A 22,571-nucleotide genomic window follows, 5' to 3' on the forward strand; every position below is an offset into this window, starting at 1 on the left:
CCTGTGAGCTCTGGTGAATTCCATGCCCAAAAGGGTTAAGGCAGTGCTAGATAATAATGGTTGGCACACAAAATATTGACACTTTAGGCACAATTTGGACATGTTCACTGTGGGGTGTATTCACTTATGTTGCCAGCTGTTTAGATGTTGATGGCTGTGTTTTGAGTAATTTTCAGAGCAAGGTAAATCTATACTACTATACAAGCTGTACACTCACTACTTTAAGTTATATCAAAGTGTCATTTCTATAGTGTTGTCCCATGACAAGATATAATGAAATATTTGCAAAAATGGGAGGGGTGTACTCACTTATGTGAGATACTGTATCTACCTACCTACCCACCCATCCATCCATCTATCTATCTACCTACCTAGACCTACCCATCCATCCATCTATCTACCTACCTAGACCCACCCAACAATCCATCTCTCTACCTAATTAGACCCATCCATCCATCTAGACCCACCCATCTATCCATCTATCTACCTACCTAGACCCATCCATCTATCTATCTATCTATCTATCTATCTATCTATCTAGACCTACCCATCCATCCATCTACCTACCTAGACCCACCCATCCATCCATCTATCTACCTACCTAGACCCACTCACCCATCCATCCATCTATCTACCTAACTAGACCCACCCATCCATCTATCATCTATCTATCTCGACCAACCCACCCATCTATCTATCTATCGATCTATCTATCTATCTAGACCTACCCATCCATCCATCTACCTACCTAGACCCACCATCCATCCATCTACCTACGTAGACCCACCCATCTATCCATCGATCTACCTACCTAGACCCATCCATCTATCTAGCTACCTAGAACCCTACCCATCTACCTATCTATCTACCTACCTCCCTGTCTGTCTGTCTGTTTCTGTCTCATTGTTTTAAGCCTGTGGTGTTTGTAAGAGCCAATAGTCTTCATCCAAACCATCTTTGATCACACACGGGAGACGTTGCCTTCAGGACTTTATGCCAGAAAGTTAGGTGACATCAAATAAGGAGCAACAAAATACGTATGAGTAGTAAGTTTGAGTGGATGAATGGGGCTTTCACCTTGGAGACCAGATTTTGAGTCACGTGTAGGTCAATGTTAGTTTATTATTTGGTCATCTTTGCTTTGTGTTTCAACGTTGCTAGGGCGCTCAGAAAGGACGTCCAGCTGACAGCCAGGTAATGTTATGGACATCGGGCCGACTTTTATTTTGGAACTGTTTTTTAACCATAATGGGAATGTCTCAGTCTTTTCACAAAAGTTTTAAAGAATGGTTAAAACGAGTGAATCCTTTTCCAGATTCAGGTGCAGATTAAATATGTGAAGAAGTTCTCATGTACTGCAGTAAAGTATGCAGCGATTCATAGTATCTACACTACATCACAGGCTTGACAGTTTACTCAGCTTGATACCTTGGCTCATGAACTCAGTGATAATGTAGATGGGCTCCTCAGACACGACAGCGTAGAGCTGCACCAGCTTGTCATGGCGGAGTCTCTTCATGATCTGAGCTTCCTCCAGGAACGCCTCAGGGGACATGGTTCCTGGCTTCAGAGTCTTCACCGCTACCTTGGTGGTACCGTTCCACATGCCTGGCATAGAGACGAGGAAGAGTTAATGCACACATAGTACGTGGAGACACACAGAAACATACTGTGTACCTTGCATAACGACAAGGCAACAGCTGTACATGTACACACTACTTATACTTGGACACAAACACCCACGCATGCAGATATAAATATAAAGAGGCTATGACCAAAAAAACACATGTGGTCATACTTCTGGTGCATGCAAATGATCGCTGTTGAGGAGAGCATGCATGACATGAGGCAGAGTGATGTTAGGGGGCAGGGAGGTTTACTGGTCCTAACACCAGTAGTACCTGAGTTACATGGACAGGCACAAACTGGGATGGGAATTGATAAGATTTGATTGATTCCAATGCCACTGACAATTCTGCCTGTTGGTCTGATTCTTTATCTATTTTCTTACTGAATCCTGATCAGTTTTCTGTGTGAGAGCAAAAGTAGACATACAGAGGTTGTCCGAATCAACAAATGTGTTTTATTATCTCTAAGTCTGAACTCAGTGTAGACACAGAGTAGAAAAAAAGCATGCATGTGACACAGTGTGACACTGATGTTAATAAAACAGTATATTTACCCTCAGTAACAGACCAGCAGTGGCACTAACACATCGAGTGTCAGATACATGGCATTCCTGAAATTTAAGCCCATGATGCTTAGAGACGTTTCGGTATCATGTTAACTGTCCGCAAAACACTCTGACATGGATAAAAGGAAGTGATAATCTTGGAGGTATACAATTCCAATGGATCGCACAATTTGGAAGCCGTTACAACTGGTTCTCGATTCCCATTCCTTGGCACAAAGCTTGCTGGGCTTCAGGGCCAAACTTTGCACAGCTTAGAAAACCCAACACACGTAGATTCAGTCAGTGAAACTGCATGACAGTCTCAACACAAATTGGTCTTACATGTAACGTGGGAATTCCAAGTGATATTGGGAAAAACATCAAACTTTACTTACAAACACTGACATAAATGACATGTAGCATAAACAATGATTTTTGCTACAGGACAGTAACGGACACTGTACGTTGGACAGACAGTTCTCCCTCTGCCTGTGGAAGGCGTCAGGGGTTGGCGGTATCAGTCTCACCCATCCAAACGTCCCCGAAGCAACCCTGTCCCAGCTTCCTTTGCAGGGACAGCGCGTCCCTGTGCACCTCCCAGGCATCCCGCCCGAGGCCCATGGTGAGTGGGGTGCTGTTAAGACAGGGCTTGGTCAGGTAATAACACAGCCCATCATTAGAGCCTATTAAGGGGAGGGAGGTGGGAGCCAGAGAGGGTGGAGATGTAGAGAAAGGAAGAGTGGAAGTGGGTGATGAAGAATGGGGGAAAAGGGTGTAGTGATGGGTGACAAAATGGGAGAAAGATGGATGGGGAGGTGACAAAGAGGTGAGGTGAGATGATGAAACATGCACATGCAACGACAGTGGAGGAGTGAACAAGTCTGCACACCTGGATGTAAAACAAAGCCACATTTTTATTCATTAACTGCTGCCTCTGTGTTATCACACACAGCAATTTGTTTCACTGCTGCAGTTTGAATTGAACACAAAACATTTACAAACTAGTCCAGACTCCATCTATCAGCTGTGTGTGTGTGTGTGGTTCAACCCACAGGTATACTGCAGGAAGACAGACTCTGAACAACACAGACAGATAAACAGGGCTTTACAGTGTGTTTTTGTGAGAGCGCAGGTGTCTTTACACCAGAAGCGTTTACTGATGTTCTTGTCAACTGAACACAACCAGGACTTAAATGCATTATATGTACCTGCTCATCTTTTAATGCTTTATTTTATCCAGGTGTGCTCCCGCTCTCACCTTCCCCCACTGCAACACAGTCCCACAATTCCTACCCATCCAGACTTCTCCAAACTGGCCGTTGCCCAGTTTTTTAATCAGCTGGAGGGATTCACGGGGAATCTCCCACATATCCTTGGTCTTCACTGATAAGTCGGCCAGCTTAGGCATGCCCCGCTTACAGCTGCCAATCAAACGGCAGCACAGTCCCGCCGCTCTCTCTGAGAGAGAGGGAGAGGAGAGGAGAGACAAACAAGCAGGCGAAGGGAAAAAAAGAAACAAGAGGGAAAGAAAACAGAGGAAAAAAAGCAGCAAACGCAGAGATAAAAAAAAAGAACATGACAGGTTGCTTATGCGCTTATGCAACTGACAAGTTAACCCAAAACTAAAGTACAAAGACACAAGGAAAACTCTGCAAAACAGACATAAACACACATTCTGAGCAGCAGCATCTACAAACACAGACAAGGCAATGCAGCACAAACAAAGTTCATAAGAAAAACAAACAAACACCAAAAGCAACGATATAGGTGGCCAAATCTCTCAGGTTGCTTTTCATGTTCGTGTCATGTGAAGTCAGTAACTGCAGAGTGTTTATTGTATCAACATAAGCCACTAGGGGGCAGATTTACACTGACAGAGAGCAGAGGAAGTGGAGGGTGTGAACCCTGCTTGTTACAACAACTCAGAATCAAGCTGAAAGAATCACTAATGGTCAGTGGTGGAAGAAGTATTGAAATCTTTTACTAAACAACTCTGGAAAAATGGGTGCAATATGTCAAACTTCTGAGACCTGACTTTGTTAAGATAATTACTACTTTTTAGTTATTAATTTTTCCTTTTTCTCTATTGCGTTTTCCTCTGTCCAGATGTTGCAACGTAAAGTGTGCAACTTTGTAAAGCCAAACTGCTATAAGCATGGTATTTACTTTATTTTGTTTTGTTTTATTTAATCTAATTTAGTTTAATCAAATGTAATTTAATTTAATTTATTTTGTTTTATTTTATTTTGTTTAATTTAATTTAATTCAATTTAATTTTTATCTTATTTCATTTTGTTTTACTTTATTCTATTTTGTTTTGTTTTGTTTTGTTTTGTTTTGTTTTGTTTTATTTTATTTTATTTTATTTTATTTTATTTTATTTTATTTTGTTTTGTCTTGCTTTGTTTTATTTTATCTTATTTTATTTTATTTTAGCCTTTATCTCTGAATGCGTGTATTTTTTTATGGCTCTTTTTTCATAGCCAACCCTTGAAAATGGAAATAGAGTATGAGTCAGCCTAAACGAAAACAAGGCCAAGGTTTCATTTGTGATACAAGATTCTGTCTCACAATTTTTTATTTTTTAATCACTCTTGGCTCTAAAAAGATATTTTTTTCTCTCTCTCACTGCTTGAATATTCAGTTGCATTGACTATGGATGTGATAAAGAAAATTAAACAAATCCTTAACTAAAGTAAACGTAAGTGTCTTACAAACAAAAGTTCTGTATTTAAAATCCTAATCTTGCCCGACCATCATGGGTTTACAAGACACTATTACAATATTGTTGTAGTGATCAATCCAAAATACATATTATCTTACTGCTCAGTCCCAAACAAAATAATTTGCCTTTAGTCCCAGCTCTGACAAACAAAAAGGTTCTACTTCTGAAACATAACTCAATTTTTTTATGGTCATCCAACCAAAAGGAAATAAGTGGAGGTCATTTTACTAAAACATACATCCCTTATGTCGTCATAGGCAGGACAGTAAAATGAACCTAATTCCCAGATTATTGTTTCTGATGCATTAACATGTAAGATTCATTTTAATATTGTTGATGCTGGTCAGGGTGGAGCTTAATTTGATTACTTACTGCACAGTTATGTAGATGAGTCGTCCTTTAACAAAGCATTATATCTTATAAGCTGATCATATACTTCATTGTAAAATCTGAATCTGAAGCTGTCAGGTAAATGTAGTGTAGTGAAAAGCACAATTTTCCCTCTGAAAAGTAGAAGCATAAAGTAGCATCAAATAGAAGTCCTCAAGCAAAATATGTACTGTAAAAGTACTTACTTTGCACCACTGGTAAAAGTGTAATCACAGTATGAATCAAGCAGAATAACAGGCTCAAAGTCTGTCTTGAATTTGGGAAGAGAATGATTAAGACAAGGTTGAGATACAATCCTTGGAAGCAGGAGCTTTGGAGCACGAAGGTGCAAAGAAAAAGAAAATGTAACCCCCTTATAACCCCTAAATTGAAGGAGAAGCATAAAATAAGAGGATGAATTAGTCCCCATGTGTTAATGTGTATGTTACCTGTGTAGTGCTCCACCAGCTGCTGAACTGTGTCAAACTGTGATCTCGTGGTGATGTAGTAGCCACCATTGTCTAGTTTGCGGATCTTATAATGCTTGACGTGGTCTCCCTTGTTGTCGTCCCAGTCACGGATAGACAGAGAGTAAGCACCTGTAAAGAGAGAGGAGAGGAAGAGGGAGGTGAATGAAGGAGGGGAGAGTTGGGGGAGAGGTGAGAGACAGAAAGAGAGAGAACAGGAAAGTTTTCACATATTTAGAGCAGCGAGTCTCTATTAAGAGTGAGTGTGGCCTCATTACCTTTGGTGGTCTCGCTCTCTCGTATAAGGAAAGTTCCCCTCTGGTTACCATGGCCCAGCAGCTGTCTCTCCGCATCCTTCCTCCCCATCTTCCCAAAATACCACCTGTAACCATGACAACAGCACATGGGTCACCACAGCAACAGCACACATCCTGTGACCTCTGCCCTAGGACTACATGTCGATTATCTGTCAGTTTAAACTCGTAGCACATGTAGTTTGACTTCTGTGTGTGTGTGTGTGTGTGTGTGTGTGTGTGTGTGTGTGTGTGTGTGTACTCACTCTTCGGCCTGTATGGAGTCGACAGGAGCTACGTAGTTGGAGGGGATGTAACCTGAGTTGCCTGTGTCCAGAGAACGAGCCTCCCACCAGTCACCCTCTCTGCACAAAAGCACACACACAAAATGTGAGCTTGCCTGACAACATTAGTCAGCTCACGATTTGATACGACACATGATGCAGAGTTTGTAGCTCTATACTCTAATTCTACTTTCAACAATGTTAAAATTAAAAGGAACAATGACAAAACTGTGCTTCATTAAAATGAATTGAAGAATAAAAGGTGTCTAGACGACGATAGAGAAGATGAAGAGCAAATGTGTGAAATTGCTGGAGCAACGGCAGCTTTAAACACCTGCAAATTTAAACTTCAGCATACAAAGTGATTTTAGATTTCCGGTGTAGGACAAGAACACTGATCAAGAGCACGAGCTTGTCATCATCGCCGGCAGCAGTTGACACCTCTGACAGTTCACAGTGTTAATGGGTGACAGTTAATTGCAGCTTGTGGCGCGTAATGTATGCAAACAAAATTAACTACCTTTTGGGAGTCAAAACTGACCTCATTTAAAGTGACAGCTCAACACAAAATCAAAAATACATATATTTTATCTTACCTGTAGTGCTATTTATCAGTCTAGATTGTTTTGGTGTGAGTTGCTATGTGTTGGAGAAATGGGCCATAAAGATGTCTGCCTTCTTTTGGATATAATGGAGCTAGATGGCACTCAGCTTGTGGAGCTCAAAGAGCCAAAAAATAACATTTGAAAAACTTGACAGTAATGTCTCTTTCCAAAAATCATGACCCAATTACTAAGGACAATTCACAGACCTTGGTGTGAGCAGTTTAATGCAGGAACTATTTTCTTTCTACTAAACTATACTGGCCAACTGTATCACCGTGCAAAAGGAAGCGTGCATTGACTCATGTTTGTGACAGTGCGATATGTAAACATTAATGGCGTCCTCCTGTGCTGAGCTGTAATGTAAGCTATCTCATTGGTGCTAAGTGAGCTAGCAGTAGCAGTATTTTTTTTTATCATAGACTGTCCCTTTAAGACATTTAATCCATATAGTTTGAAATCATGTTTCAGCTCCAGATGCATTTGGTCGATTACAATATTCTATGCCACAATCCTGTACAGAAATGTTATGAAAAGTTGTATTTGGGAACATTTGTACATACGTGTTGTTGATGATCTGGAATTTCTCTCCTTTCTGAAAAGTGAGGTCATCTTCAGTGCGAGCGTCATAGTCATACAGAGCTATAAAGAGAGTGACTCCACCACCTGCACACACACACATAACACAGATACACATGAACGCACACAACAAGACACACACAACAATCCGTTTAAAGTTATACACCGACTATCATGTAGGGTTTTACTGTTTTAAATGACCTGAAGGATACATTAAAGGTACATGAAAATAGTTATTGAAGTCAGGATTCCTCCTGTCCACAGTGGATGTGAGGAGATCCCTTCATTGCACGATTCCAGTGTAAGAGATGAGGGGCAGTCTGAGTTATACTGTACAAATCAAATGGGTATCTTCCAAAGTTACAGTCTTCTTAGTACCTCTTTATGTTACTATCCCAGTCAGGAAACACAGATTGTACTTTGAAAGTTATCCATTAGATTTGTCTAAATGAGACTGCTGAAGCCTAAATGACTGGATTTTAAAATGCATTTCTGCACAAAACCTCCATCGCTTTTAATAAATTGCACTATGAGGAAAACTCTTCAGGGCCAGTATGGACAGGAGCAATCAATAACTCTTTCAACGTAGCCTTGTTTGTCATATTTATATAATATTCTGAATCATGTTTTGGTGGAGAAACATCACAGCGTACCATCAAGACTCTTACAAGATATATTTATCTGATCTTTATAGTACCAAAGATATAATTTTAAGATAAAAACAAATGTCACTGAAGAAGCCCTGGGTTAGAAATCTATACTTGTTAATATGCATATTGATTTTCATAATATAAGATCATTATACTTGCACGCACACACACACACACTGAGTCCTACTTGCTATACCTCCAGGCCGCTGGTGTGTGTTGCTGTTTGGGAAGATGGTGCTTGAAGAGAAGCCCTTGTTGAAGTCTGGGATGGTCTGAGTGGGGTCGGGACAGTAACGGCCTGGAGTCAAGGCCGAGGACAACCCTCCATCTGCGTTGCTAGGAGACTGATCCGTAACGTCTACTGCTGCTGTTGATGTTAGTGCTGCCTTGGCGGACTTCTTCTGCTTGCAACAGGTACACCCCATAATAACCACCACGGAGACAGCGTCTGTGAAGGCAAGCAGAGTTAAAGAAACATGGCACAACTTTGTCAGTATGTAAAATGTCAGTTTTACTTCTCTGCGTTGCTGCTTGATGCTGATGATGATTAAAGCTGTATGCAGTTTGTAAAACCATTTTACTTGGTATAAGTACAACACAATAATCTTTAGTAACAATGTGTTTGTTTAAAAGTTGGTTCAGAATTTAAAAGAAGTGCCTAGTATGAGTTAGGGGCTGGCAGGTTGTGTCTGAGGTTACTAAGCAACCCTAACTGTATCATAGTCTATTTGCAGGGCTGATCTTCTTCCAGGCACTGTTTATAAGTATGTGAGCATATGGTCCTACATTTCCCATAATGCAACTTGATAACATTTTCCCTTAGACCACTGCTGCCTGATAAACAAACACCCCAAACTCCATACATCCAGTTTGCAACAACAGCCCTCTGTTAAATTATTTATATTTTCAAACCTGGATCCTGTTTCCACCAGACACCATTTAAATAAACAGTCATTTTAGTGTGTACAGAGCCATCATGATTTCACATCTAACTGGGTGAATAAAGGATTTATTTCAACTAAACCAGAGTTGGTGATTGGCAGAATAGTGGAGAGACAAACCAAGATGGCTTCTGTGAGTTTTCTTTTGTTTTTGTCGACTTTAAACGAAGAGCGTTTTACGATGATAAAATCATTGTTTATTTGAATGGAGTCTGGTGGGTTGGGTCATGGTGAGTTTGTGGCTGTTTCTGGTTAAACAAAAAAGATTTTAAGGTCTATTTCTGAAGGGATACTTTCCATAAATTCTCTGACAGTAATAATCTAGGCCTGTAAGTGGCAAAAGCAATCACTTTTAGTGGACGTAAAATGACGGTGCAAACATGCCCTAAGGGGTCTCAATTAATACTGGATCGGTTTCATAAACTGTTGTTCCCATTAGTCACTAGACACAAAAAAAATGGGAAAATAGAATAGAAATCTCCTCCAGTCACAGATGGCATTATATAACTGTCTTCACAGTAAACCTGACTTCATGTGTAAAATTGATGGAGTGTACCTTTAAGTACAGTAATGACTCAACTACCCAATTAATCATATTATCAGTGCTCCACACATGATAGAGATCATTTTAAAATTACTTTAAATAATCTAAGTCATGTCTACACAACCTGAGTTTTCAAACACAAGCTGATAGAAAGTGAAAGCAACACACATCAACAGCACACAGGAGGTCACTAAACTGAGGAGAACTGTCGAGAGAGAAGCAACAAACTTTAAATAAAAAAAACTCAACTTCCCTAGAGCAGGAGGAGGAAGAGCGGAAGTGAGAGGTAAGGCGGGAAGGAGAAGTTAACTTTTTCCTCACCTGATGTCTTCCTCAGTCAGATCATCTGTCAATCACCATCGCCACTGGAACAAAAAAAAAAAAAAGGAGGGGAGTAGTGAGTGACAAGGGGCGGAATGAGAGAGCAGGGCAGGAGAGGATGAGTGGCAGAGCACCGGAGAGGGAAAAGGTTTTGGAGGATGTGAGAGAAAAGGCTCAAAAGCGTTAAAGCATGAATAAAGAGATGCGTGAAGGGAAACGCGAGGAGACAGAGAAGTTCGGAAAAAAAAACAGAGACAGCTCAAGATAAGGAGAGACAGAGAGAGAGAGAGATGTGAGGTTAGCCACTTCCCTTTTTGCTTTGCAGTTTCGAGAAGGGGTACTCAGTCATTCTCTTCTCTCTGGTCAACAGCTGTGTGTGTGTGTGCGTGGGTGTGTGCGTGTGTGTGTGTGCGTGTGTGTGTATGTGTGTGTGTTTGTGGTGAAAGAGACCTGTAAATGTCATCACTGGACAGAGATAACTGACACAAAGTGACAGTCACTGACAGTGTGAAATTTGTTTCACAAAGATCATTATGTGCACAGCTTGTACGCAATCCTGACTTCCAGTTTTGAGCGGGCCGCAGTGCTTCAATAGAGCAAAAGCTGGTGCCAGCATCAAGAGGAAATAACATACAGAGAGGACTGTAAAACATTTTAATTGCGTGCTGGCTTTCCTGATCAACACGAGTCTGTTTTTTTTTCACTATGATATCTGCAGGAAAACAAATCTGCGTACTGCTAAGTGCCAGTGTGGACATTCTTCAAGCGCCAGTCGACAGTTTATTAGGCACACCTATCTTAAAGCAAAAGTTTGACATTTTGGGATATACTATTATTTGCTTTTCTGGTGAAAGGATTTATAACACTCGTTTCTGTACAGTAAATATGAAGCTGCAGCCAGCACCAAGTTAGCTTAGCTTAGCATAAACACTTGAAAAGGTACAGTCACACTGAGGCGATATCTTGGCTGAATGTAGGAAGTGCTGGGTGTGATGCACACGGAAAGCTAGTTTGCTAGCTAATGTTAGCTAGCTTGCAATATATACAGTGAAATATGTTACTGATACAGTTTCCATTGTGTTACATTCCATCCCTGTCTCTGAGCTCACCCAGCCAGACAGCATCTCTCATTTGGGACAGTTTGTATTTTTCATGACCAGTATCATACAATATCAGCTAGTTAAACACAGCGGCAATCAATATGTCCTCCACACATACTTCTTTGCCAATGGTACAGGGCATGACTTAGCTGGCCAAAGCTGAACTCCACGTGATGCAAAGAAACAAATTTGCTTTGCCACTGGACGTGAATGTTTTTTCACCCTTTCGCTCACAAGGTGAAGACAAATATTTGTTATAATAACTTTGGTCATGTGTGACTGCGCTCAAACAGGGATACTGGCAGGCCTAAAGGGCCCTAATGTTGTGTCTCATTTGTTTAATTAAAACAAAAACAAGCCACTCCTTTAAATGATGCAGTCTCATTCGGGCTGGGCGATATGGAGAAAATATAATATTACAATATCATTGACCAAGAACCTCAATAATGTAATTGTGACAATATTTTTAAAAAAATCTTCCATAATGTGGATATATTGACTCAGTGGGTAAAGACAAATAATAGAACAGACAGAACAGTCTGATGAGTTCATAAAATTACATCACTTTACTGTAACGCAGCCTTTAAAACCAGGAAAAATATCCAAAATCTAAGACGATATCTAGTGTCTTACTATAGTATCACTATAATGCTCTGCAATAAATCTACATTTACAAACATTATGACGTTGAGTTTTTGTTGAAACTGTTTTTAAGGGGTGCAGATTCATTTACAGCTGAAGCAATTCATCATATAATCGATTAATTGATCAACAGAAAGAAAAAAATCAGCAAAAGTGCCAGAAATCCCACATTCAGTTTTGGTCGCACAAAATAAACTATTTAATGATGTCACTATGAGTTTTAGGATTTTTTTATAAGTATGTTTCACTTTTTTTCCGACATTTTAAAGACATTTCAATTGATTGGCAGATTAAAGGTCCAGTGTGTGGGATTTAGGGGGATATACTGACAGAAATATATATAATAAGTATGTTTTCTATAGTGTATAATCACCTGAAAATAACAATTGTTATGTTTTTGTTACCTTAGAATGAGCTGTTTATATATTAGGGTTGTCACGATACTAAAATTTCAAACTCGATATTGATACCCAGGAAAATATTCAATACTCGGTACCATTTTCAATACAGCAGCAAAAAATTAAGAGGCATGTCATTTTTTAAATAAAGATCAGAACAGTAACATCAATGATAACAACAAAAAATCCCCCCAAAATAAATAACAACCAGAAACAAGATCTGTCCATACAAATGTATTTATCTACAGCCCTGTTTATTTTCTGTGCTTCTGGTGAATTGGCACCATATTTTCATTGCTGATCAAATAGAGTTGGTAGTTTAGGCTCAGGATGCTCCTGTTTCTACCTCACTGTGATCAGAGAACCAGGGGTTACGGGAGAAACCAAACGTTTTTTTCAGCTTCAATCTGTGACTTTTCAGTTAACATAACTTTTCAGACACACATAATTGTGTTGTCCTGTTAAACTAACATTGTCTATTAATGTTACAGACGGGCATGACTGATAAAGTTTTCTGCTTAGCTCCCACATTAGCGTTAGAAGTTATATTTTAGTTTGATGCTGGCGACACCAGCTGCTCAGCTGCTAGTGAGGGGAGGGGCTATACCTGCCGTCTGCAGCGTGCTGTGTTCACTTCACTAAATATTTCCAAAGAGCGCTTTTTCCTTTATCATTTTTGACCAAAACTGGCTGCTCTGATCCTCCTGCAGCTGCGCTGGCCATATTACAGCAACAGAAATGTGTGCATGCATGCACAGCGTCGACAACAAGCCGGGTTGCAGTGAGGGCTCTGTGCCTGCCAGACGCTGCCTGCACAGCGCGTGTCCGTCGGACCCGTCGTGCCCACCAGACAGGCGCTGAGGTGGCGTGCACTATTAGTATCGATACTTTTGTAAATTAGTATTGTATCCCAATACAGTGTTTGAGTATTGATAATTTTCAGAGTATCGATACTTTTGGCAACCCTATTATATATACAGTACATAGGGAGCGGGTCGTCATCCACAGAGAGTGCATCATCTTTCTACAGTCGCCCAAAACGGACAGACTAAACACTAGTTTTTGCCTTTTTGCATCAGCCCCTCTGTGACAAGCTGAACGGCGTTGTAAAAACACTTTAAACCACTTTAGACCACTTTAAATCTCCAAGGCCAACTGTTTTGGAAAGAAAGTAACCTCTACGGATCATTAGGTTCCCTGCTAAAAACCTCCTAAATGTCTGGATCTGGATCTGAAGTTATCAGAGTAAGGAAAAGGAGAAGTTTTCAGCTGGTTGCAATCTGCAACCCTCACCATTAGCTGCCACTGAATGCTACACACTGCTCCTTTAAACAATAATGAAAATAATCTTTAAATTCAGCCCTAGATTAAAATTCAGAGTCAATCTGGAGGCTGTAGCTTCTGATATTTAGTTTAATGTTATTGATATAATTCAGTTACACAAAATTTTAGAATTACTTGTCTGTATGATGCAATAAAACCCAACAGCACCACAAACTACAGCCTCAAAAACTGACTATAAAATTAATTCAACGCCTCTCTAAAAGTCTCAACTAAACTGAACATTATAACCTTCATGAAGGTAGAATTTATAGCAGAGCTGTTATATTAGACTGCATTCATTGTACCTATACTGTAGGTGCCCTCAATAAACTGGCAACTTGGTGTAAAGCGGCCGTAGGATTCAAACTGGCAACCTTTCATGCTGACTGACCTCCAGGCTGTAGCCTCCCCACCTACTGAGGAATGTGAGGGAAGTCACACACAGGAAGAACAATACAGGTTGTGGCAGGGAGCAACAAAAAAAAAAAGAGTAAGTAATTCACTTTCATTATGAAAAAACACCAGAGCTCCCAGTTGACAGCGCAAGGTTCGTCCCATCCACCCAACAAATTCCCCCAAAATTCCTTTCAATCTTTACAGCAACAAAGGCTATTATGGGCGACATCCAGGAGAGACTGGAGCAAAATATGCAAAAATGTTATGTGTGCACGAGCCCGCACGCACACACACACTCATTCACTATCAGGTCAGCCATCAGGAGAGCTACAGGAAGTTAGCCCTGTTAGAGTTTCCTGTCCACCCTTTGGATAGCTCCCCCCTTTTCCTGGAAACTGAGGACAGAGTCCACACACACACACACACACACACACACACACACCAGGCAGCTGCAGTGCAACAAACACCCTGAACTCACACATCTTCCTCTCTGTTGCTGGTTCTCTCTTCTCCGTGGCTACACCCCTGCACTATCCACCCTATCCCTGACTTTCTAATAAGCTTTAGAAAGGAGAAGTGACAGTGGGCCTCCTCCCTTTCATCCTTATCTCACCTCTGCTCTTTCTCTCATCTCATCTTTTTTCTGCTCTTCTAAGATTGGCAGATGACCTCAGCACAATAACAGGGATATACAGTACATACACACACACACACACACACACACACATACACAGAGAACTGTGTTGTGGGACGGCCTTACAGTCATTGTTCTCTGTTGGGTTCCTGTTGATCATATTTCTGTCTTCCTCTCTGCACACAGAAGCTGCTTTAATTCGTAAATAGCACCTGATAATTCAATTGACGAGAGGTGTTTTCACACAAAGGCAGCATTTCAACAGTAAAGTCACACATGCAGCAAAGTGCACGGCCCACTGGACAAAGGCTTCACCAATCAAGCATGCACAGAGAGCAGAATTAAACATGCACGTGTGTATTGCCTCACCTTTGTCTGTGCTTTATGATATAAATTAGGTTTCTCTTTCAACCAGCTTCAAACATATAAGGTACCAGAGCAAAGTGTGTATGTGCGTGTGTGGGTGTGTGGTGGTGATGGGTGGTACGTTGGCGGAATTGGCACACTTTGCACTTGTTGCTACTTTATAGGTGTTTTGTAAAAGAGTCTGGCTATTACACCAGAGTAATTTAAAAACAGCGTAAGTTCCTCTTTGCTTCTTGAAACTAAGAGACAAAATGAGATGTAAAGCATGAGAACAGCATGTAAAGCAGACAAACACACACCGTGCTCGATTTTTGCAAGAGTTAAGCTGTGACATGTAGTCTGAAATATAAGATAAGATAGGATACACCTTTATTGATCCCACAATTGAGAAATTCCAGTGTTACAGCAGTCAAGGGGAAAGAGTCAGATTAAAGATTTCATTAATTAAAAACTTAAAAAACAACATATGCAAAAATAGTACAGAAAATATAAGAAACAGCAATAAATAATGATGATAATAATAATAATAATAATAATAAAAATAATAATAATAATAATAATAATAATAATGAGCAGTGGATAAAAAGTGAGCAATGGATTAAAGTGAACATATTTAGTGCAAAGTGAATATTGTATGTGCAAATAAACAACAACATGGGGGACAGCAATGCTCATAGTGGTGTTTATAAAGTGTCCATAGTGTCCGAAAGTGTCCATGGTGCAGTTTACTGTGAGCAGTGCTGGTTATGTAGCCTGACAGCAGCAGGCAGGAAGGACCTGCGATAGCGATAAATATGTCATTAGGCAATGAAAGATGTAGTGATATCCTTGCATACAATGTTTAAAAAAAAGGTTCAGTCATGTTGCCTTTAACCTTATCTAAACTATGTTAAGCCTCCTGCCACCAGTAACCTGCATATGGTGTAACAATAAAATGGCCCAGTCATTATTTCTCCATGATATAATTACCATGAATGCTTGCCTCTTGCCACAAATAAAACAACTACTTTTCAGCAAACTCATTCCTCAGATATATCTCTGTATATTAGCTCTGTTATCTGTTTCAAAACTTCGCTGCACTGCTCACTGTCGCAGCAGATTTTTATAGCAGCTGGCAAGAAGAAATAATTAGAATACAGAAGCAGCTTCCTCTGGTGGGGACATGCGTGGTATTGGTTTGCTGAAACTCTGTCTGCAGCAACAGGCCCTCCGGCAGTACAGACTCATCTTTGTTAGACTATAAGCATCAGTGTTCATGCCAGTGACAGTTTATGCAAGGGTTGTTACATAAAACTTCTTACCTAGCCCTAATGGTATGATGACATACAAATAGTTTGTTATTTGTTTACCAAAGTTTTGAAATATCCACCTCCGCCCAATACAATGGAGGTGAATTTAATTTTGTTATTCACAAACTTGAAATACTTTCTACCAAAAAAGTTGACTTTAGAAAATCTGCCCTTGATCAGATCAGTGGATTTTCCAGAGTAACGGGTAAACTGTCTCTGGGGAGAGTTGTCACTGCTTCATTTTTAACTTTATCTCTCAGTGATGTGAGTACTGTAAATTTAATTTACCTCCATAATTGAAATGGGTTGGAGGCAGAAATCTGGATATCTAAAGACGTGGACAAATGAAACCAAAACTAAATGCATAGATGCTTCTTTTTCTTTTTCTTTTTTAATTTACTTAACCAACCCTTTGAAAAAAAGCAGCAATGAAAAAGGTATTTTGATCAAGCACTAAAATAAAAGTAGCAATACTGCACTCCATTACAAATGTCCTGTGTTCAAAATGTCCTTAAGGTATAGAACTATTATCAGCAGATTGTCCTTAAGTAAAGGTATAGAAGTATTATCAGCAGAATGTCCTTAAGTAAAGGTATAGAACTATTATCAGCAGATTGTCCTTAAGTATAGGTATAGAACTATTATCAGCAGATTGTCCTTAAGTAAAGGTATAGAACTATTATCAACAGAATGTCCTTAAGTAAAGGTATCTATTATCAGCAGATTGTCCTTAAGTAAAGGTATAGAACTATTATCAGCAGAATGTCCTTGAGTAAAGGTATAGACTATTATCAGCAAAATGTCCTTAAGTAAAGGTATAGAACTATTATCAGCAAAATGTCCTTAAGTAAAGGTATAGAACTATTATCAGCAGAATGTCCTTAAGTAAAGGTATCTATTATCAGCAGATTGTCCTTAAGTAAAGGTATAGAACTATTATCAGCAGAATGTCCTTGAGTAAAGGTATAGACTATTATCAGCAAAATGTCCTTAAGTAAAGGTATAGAACTATTATCAGCAAAATGTACTTAAGTAAAGGTATTGACTATTATCAGCAAAATGTCCTTAAGTAAAGGTAAAAGGTATTGACTATTATCAGCAAAATGTCCTTAAGTAAAGGTATAAACTATTATCAGCAAAATGTCCTTAAGTAAAGCTATAAACTATTATCAGCAAAATGTACTTAAGTAAAGGTATAGAACTATTATCGGCAAAATGTCCTTAAGTAAAGGTATAGAACTATTGTTAGCAGAATGTACTTAAGTATGGAAATTTTATCTGTAAGGTGTACTCGAAGTACCTAAAGTAAAAGTGCTGGGTGGTATACTGCTTTAACCGATACCAATGCATAGCTAAAACAACAGCTGTAACTCTTAAATAGGCATCAAACAGCGCTACGTTCACATTTAGCCTTGTTAAAGAATAATATGAAAAAGCAATTGTTAGGGTATAAAACCAACGATCTGACCTGATAGTCAATTACTCACCATTTTACGTTGAATTCATGAAGAAAACCTTGTTTTACTAGCATGCCTCTAGAATCCAAGAACTGAGAAACTTCTTGATGAGTTGAAGTACAACAGCAAAACTGTATCAAAACATTAGTTCACAAACTCTCACACAACTCCTGCAGTATGATCTCAGTCTCATCTACCCAGTCGTGTGCTCACTACTTCTCAAACAAATGCATTTCTGCATAATCTTACTATTTAAAACACTTCTGTATTAACAGCGTCACGCATGGACGAGTAGTGCGCCTGGCCAAGCATGTGCGTTTGAGCTCTTCAAGCGAGGATGTTTGGCTGTTGCTAAATGCAGCCAGTTCATCAAGAAGTTTCTCTGTTTTGGATTCTTTGTTTACCACAGAGGCATGCAAGAAAAGTTTTCTTCGTGAATTCAAAGTAACACAGGGTGAGTGATTGATATACAAATGATTATTTTGTGGGTGAAGTGTTCCTTTAATCTAGAATAATGCAACATGTTTGTATGTAGAATCCTAATCTGAAAATTAACAAATACCTTCAGTGTATCTGGGGAATAAAAAAGTGGAGTCTCCCTCTGAATTGTAGTGCAACAGAATTATAAAGTAGCATTAAATGGAAATAACACTCAATAGTAAAGTATAAGTACCTCAAAATTATATTTGTAAACTCTGTGACAATATAAGGAAGCAAATAAATTCTGGCCCACAAAGCATTAGCACGCATTCAGTGCACTCTTACAAAATCACAATAACATCACCCTTCATCGTCACGCTCGCAAACATCCAAATCCAAATGACACACCCTTTCCTGCACAGTGGACTGCAGATAAGCTGCTCCCAGCGGGGGAATTCACTGCGGGAACACAGAGAAACACACACACGATTGTTCAGATCTGTTGAGTTTCTCTACTTTTACACCAGTTCTTTCCAGACTTTCTCCAGTCCTCCTCTTTTCATGTTCCTCCATCTCTTTTCTTACCCATCTTTTATTCCACGCTGTGACCCTCTCTCTCATTAGCAGGAAGCCCCACAGGATGCAGAGGGTGAGTGGAGCAGGAATGATAGGACAATGGGAAGCAAGCTGTCACTGAACCCTCACACGCATAACACACACTCACAGAGAAAATACACACACACAGAGAAGGGAGCGGGAGAGAAACTGGATGGGGGGTGGGGGCAATGGAAAAGTAAGGTGTCTCGGCCATTGGGACGTCCTGTTTCCACATGATGTCATCACATCCTCCAGATACAGGAGTGAGATGGCTTGTTGGAGGGCATGCATAACTTATGTTACAGAAGTTAACCAATCTAATCCTGTTTGTAAGCACTCAGGGCCCGCACCTATGGGTGCAACAAGAAGAGGAGTCTTCCTCAGGTTGTATCAGTGGTTGACAACAGCAAAGCGCCTGTTTGAAATGACAGATGTAGTTAACGCCCTTCGTCCAGGGGTGTCCAACATCAGGCTGCAGGCATGGGTGGATTATAAGACAATGGGCCCCTGGGCACAGATATGTAATAGGGCCCACCACCTCCTCGACAAAGGAGCAAGACACACAGATTTGCATCCTTTTGTGATTTTGTGTCTCTTTGTAGTCATTTTATGTCTCTAAGTTTGTCTTTGTAGTTCCTTTGCATTTTCTGTGGCCATTTTGAGTTGAGTCTCTTTGTGGTCATTTTGTGTCTCTTAGTGGTCATTTTGTCTCTATGTGGTCATTTTGAGTCTCTTCCTGCCATTTTGAGTCTCTTCGTGGCCATTTTGAGTCTCTTCGTGGCCATTTTGTGTCTCTTTGAGGTCATTTTGTGCCTCTTTGTGGCCATTTTGTGTCTCTTTGTGGTCATGTTATGTCTTCTAATGGCCATTTTGCGTCTCTTTGTGGTCATTTTGTGTCTCTTAGTGGTCATTTTGTCTCTATGTGGTCATTTTGAGTCTCTTCGTGGCCATTTTGAGTCTCTTCGTGGCCATTTTGAGTCTCTTCGTGGCCATTTTGAGTCTCTTTGAGGTCATTTTGTGCCTCTTTGTGGCCATTTGTGTCTCATTGTGGCCATTTTGTGTCTCTTTGTGGTCATTTTATGTCTTCTAATGGCCATTTTGCGTCTCTTTGAAGTCATTTTGTGTCTCTTTGTGGCCATTTGTGTCTTATTGTGGTCATTTTGTGTCTCTATGTGGTCACTTTGTGTCTCTTTGTGGCCATTTTGAGTCTCTTTGAGGCCATTTTGAGTCTTTGCGTAGTCATTTTATGCCTCCCAGTGTCTCTTTGTAGTTCCTTTGCATTATCTGTAGTTAATTCGTGTCTCTTTGTGGTCATTTTGTGTCTCTGTATTTTGTTTTTGCCATTTGACATTTTGGAGGTGAAGGCCAGAGGGTCTTTGATACTTTAGGCACCTGGGCCTGTGCCTGGTATGCCCATTCGATAATCCATCCATGGCTACAGGGCTCATCTTGGATAAGTTCTCAACAGTCCCAGCCCTCAGCTACTTGGTGGGAAAGCTGTGTGACGATGTTGACGTCCATTTTTTAACCCCCCTCCCAAACTAAAAAACCTGTCCACACCTCCTTCCTTCCTGCCTGGCCCAGAGGCTAAAGACAGGAACTGACCTCGTAAGAAGAAACAGGAAGTGATGAAGTCCGGCCTTGGCCAGCCTAATCGCGTTTTTTCCCCATCCGACCCTTAAAATTCCACGACTTCACACAGACACACATGCCACCTTGAAATCAGTAATGAAACAAAGATTTATATTGATTACTTCGAGGAAGGTGGTTGATTGTGAAACCTCCCTGCAGCCTATCATGATGAAGGGATAAACATCTGACACATACTGTCAGACCACGCTAAAGCCGCAGAAACACTTCAGATGGATGAACATGTTAAAGAAACACCCAGCCCTGCCTTTTCCTCAAGGTGGTTTCCTGTAGGCGCATTGCCAAATAAATCACAGTCACATTTACTAAAGGAATATTCTTCCCCTGAAGAAAATTTAACACAGTCTGGCAGACGTGAGGCCTTCAGCCTAAATTACTTTCAGAATTTATCTGTCAGAGATTTGACAGAGGTGCAGTGGTACAGTTACAGACAGAAACACCAAGTTGATCCCAGCAGTCAACCACAAATCCAGATCTTATGCTAAGCTATTGTTTGACCCTTTGACCTTTTCACTTGTCGATGAATGTTCTGTAACTACAGCCTTATAAGTGATGATCCAAGCTTATAACTAATACGTTTTTATAGGAAGAGAAACCACTTCAAAGCTCTCATGATTAAACTCTGGTAAATTCCAGTCTTTCAATAATGCAACGCTGTCTGTTTGATTTCTAAATATCAGCTTCTCTGGTGTGCTTCAAGCATGAAGAGTGGAAGTACTGGTATCCGCACTCAATTAACTTCTCACAGGCAAACTACCCAAACTTCCTTTTATCGGACAGTAAACACTCCAGAGTTACCCAATTTTCAAAAACACTGACAACAGTCAACCAAGCTCAGCTACAGTCTATTTGAAAAAGGTACAGAGGGGCTGTGGTGGTGGGCTGTTGAAAATACTCAAGGTTTATGTGGTGCTTTCAGAGTCCTTTTACCTACCTGGGTTAAATCAACACTGCAATTTCTTAAGTCTCTTTCACAGAGATGTACTACAGGCAACTTCCTCCACTCATACAGAACAGAAAGTGAAAAAGTTCAAAGCAGAATCCATTTAATAAACAATGTGGGAAAACTACCTGTCCATATGTGCCATATTCTAGGTACATTTCCCACAGTTTGCCTTTAAATTATGAGCAGTGCTTATAAAACAACAAACCACACACTTTAAATATAACACAGTGACTACATGAGACGTTTTCAGACATTATATGATAAACAGAGCAAACATACCTGGCACAAAACACGTCGTAATCCCGGGGAATCCTGGTGTCCCGAGGTGAGTGACTGCGGTGTCCGGTTGGCTCGCGGAGAAAAGTCGCGAGCTACTGCGCTGAGCGAGTGACGAGAAGTGAGCGTGCGCCTCGTCCGGAAGACTTTGGGAGCGGACTTCAGGCGCGCAATGTCCACCCAGAGGAGCGCGCGGGTGTAAGGGACAGTCGACCTATTAGGATTTTATTTAATAGAAATAATAGTATTTTATCTACATTAGGAAAAGTGGACAACCAGCGTATTAATTGAGAATGTAACCTACCTCCAAAACGATTCTCCTGACACTGGAGTTTTCAAATCAAATTAGCTTTATCAATGATTTTCTCAGCTAAATTGTAAAAATAGTGGTAGCACGCGCCAGGCTACGTCACAATGAAGGGTTGAGCGAGACTACTTTGACAGCAAACACACTAAAAAGCACCAAGTTGAAGTTTTTGTGGAAGTAGGTGCAGCCTGCAGCCTGCAGCCGGCATACACCCAGAAAACCGGCAGTAACTGCTGCTGATTCAGTCTGGGTGTGATTTCACTCTGATGCCTGACATGCAGGGTGAGATGCGACACATGCACACCGTGGTGTGAACTACAGGAAGACTGAATTATATGTGTGACATCCGCGTACAGAGCCGGTAAGGTGACTGTTTAGTGCGCCTTTAAAGGTATGTCACTTTATTTCTCGTGCTGGTATCACTTTGGCTTATCAGGCACATTTCGCTGTAACTCAAGAGAGAGGTCAGGTGTATCGCCACTCTATTACAGTTCACCTTGAGGAGTGACTTGGCAAAGTAAACCTCTGTGCCATTACACATTTCTGCAAGTCTTTGTCTCCATCTTGTGGCGTGATGGTGAAACTCCTGCAGCAAGACACCCAGAAGTCTGGGCTTGTGTTAAGCTGTCTTGAGTTTCTTTGATTGTATTATAAAAAGAGAAGAAAAGAAGTCTTAAAATATATAAATACAGTCTATTATATTAGTCTTCAAATCAGAATACAAAGAGCAGATCACAAAGTATGTTTTGTTAAAGCCAGAACACCACAAGCAGCCGTTTTCATTTTGATAATAACTTTTTATTGTATATAAAAATACAAGTT

The 22,571-nt window shown here is 40.3% G+C and overlaps 1 protein-coding gene across 6 annotated transcripts in view; it reads right to left on the reverse strand.

Moving 5' to 3' along the window:
• Positions 1 to 21,939, reverse strand: part of yrk (Yes-related kinase) — a 28,211-nt gene extending 6,272 nt beyond the window's left edge. Inside the window, exons 1-11 of one of the 6 annotated variants that reach the window (XM_050034503.1) lie at positions 21,747 to 21,939; positions 21,446 to 21,656; positions 9,949 to 9,992; positions 8,339 to 8,590; positions 7,477 to 7,579; positions 6,294 to 6,392; positions 6,013 to 6,116; positions 5,717 to 5,866; positions 3,467 to 3,631; positions 2,701 to 2,856; positions 1,429 to 1,608 (exon numbers count right to left, since the gene is read on the reverse strand). In XM_050034503.1, coding sequence (XP_049890460.1) covers positions 1,429 to 1,608; positions 2,701 to 2,856; positions 3,467 to 3,631; positions 5,717 to 5,866; positions 6,013 to 6,116; positions 6,294 to 6,392; positions 7,477 to 7,579; positions 8,339 to 8,567 — 1,186 coding nt within the window. In that variant the 5' untranslated portion in view covers positions 8,568 to 8,590; positions 9,949 to 9,992; positions 21,446 to 21,656; positions 21,747 to 21,939. Of the gene's footprint in view, positions 1 to 1,428; positions 1,609 to 2,700; positions 2,857 to 3,466; positions 3,632 to 5,716; positions 5,867 to 6,012; positions 6,117 to 6,293; positions 6,393 to 7,476; positions 7,580 to 8,338; positions 8,591 to 9,948; positions 9,993 to 17,583; positions 17,602 to 21,445 lie in introns of those variants that run through there. The other 5 variants (XM_050034498.1, XM_050034502.1, XM_050034501.1 and 2 more) reach the window with 5 other exon arrangements.
• Positions 21,940 to 22,571: the final 632 nt, after the last annotated feature.

This window comes from Epinephelus moara, chromosome 22, assembly GCF_006386435.1.
Source record: "Epinephelus moara isolate mb chromosome 22, YSFRI_EMoa_1.0, whole genome shotgun sequence".
NCBI lineage: Eukaryota > Metazoa > Chordata > Actinopteri > Perciformes > Serranidae > Epinephelus > Epinephelus moara.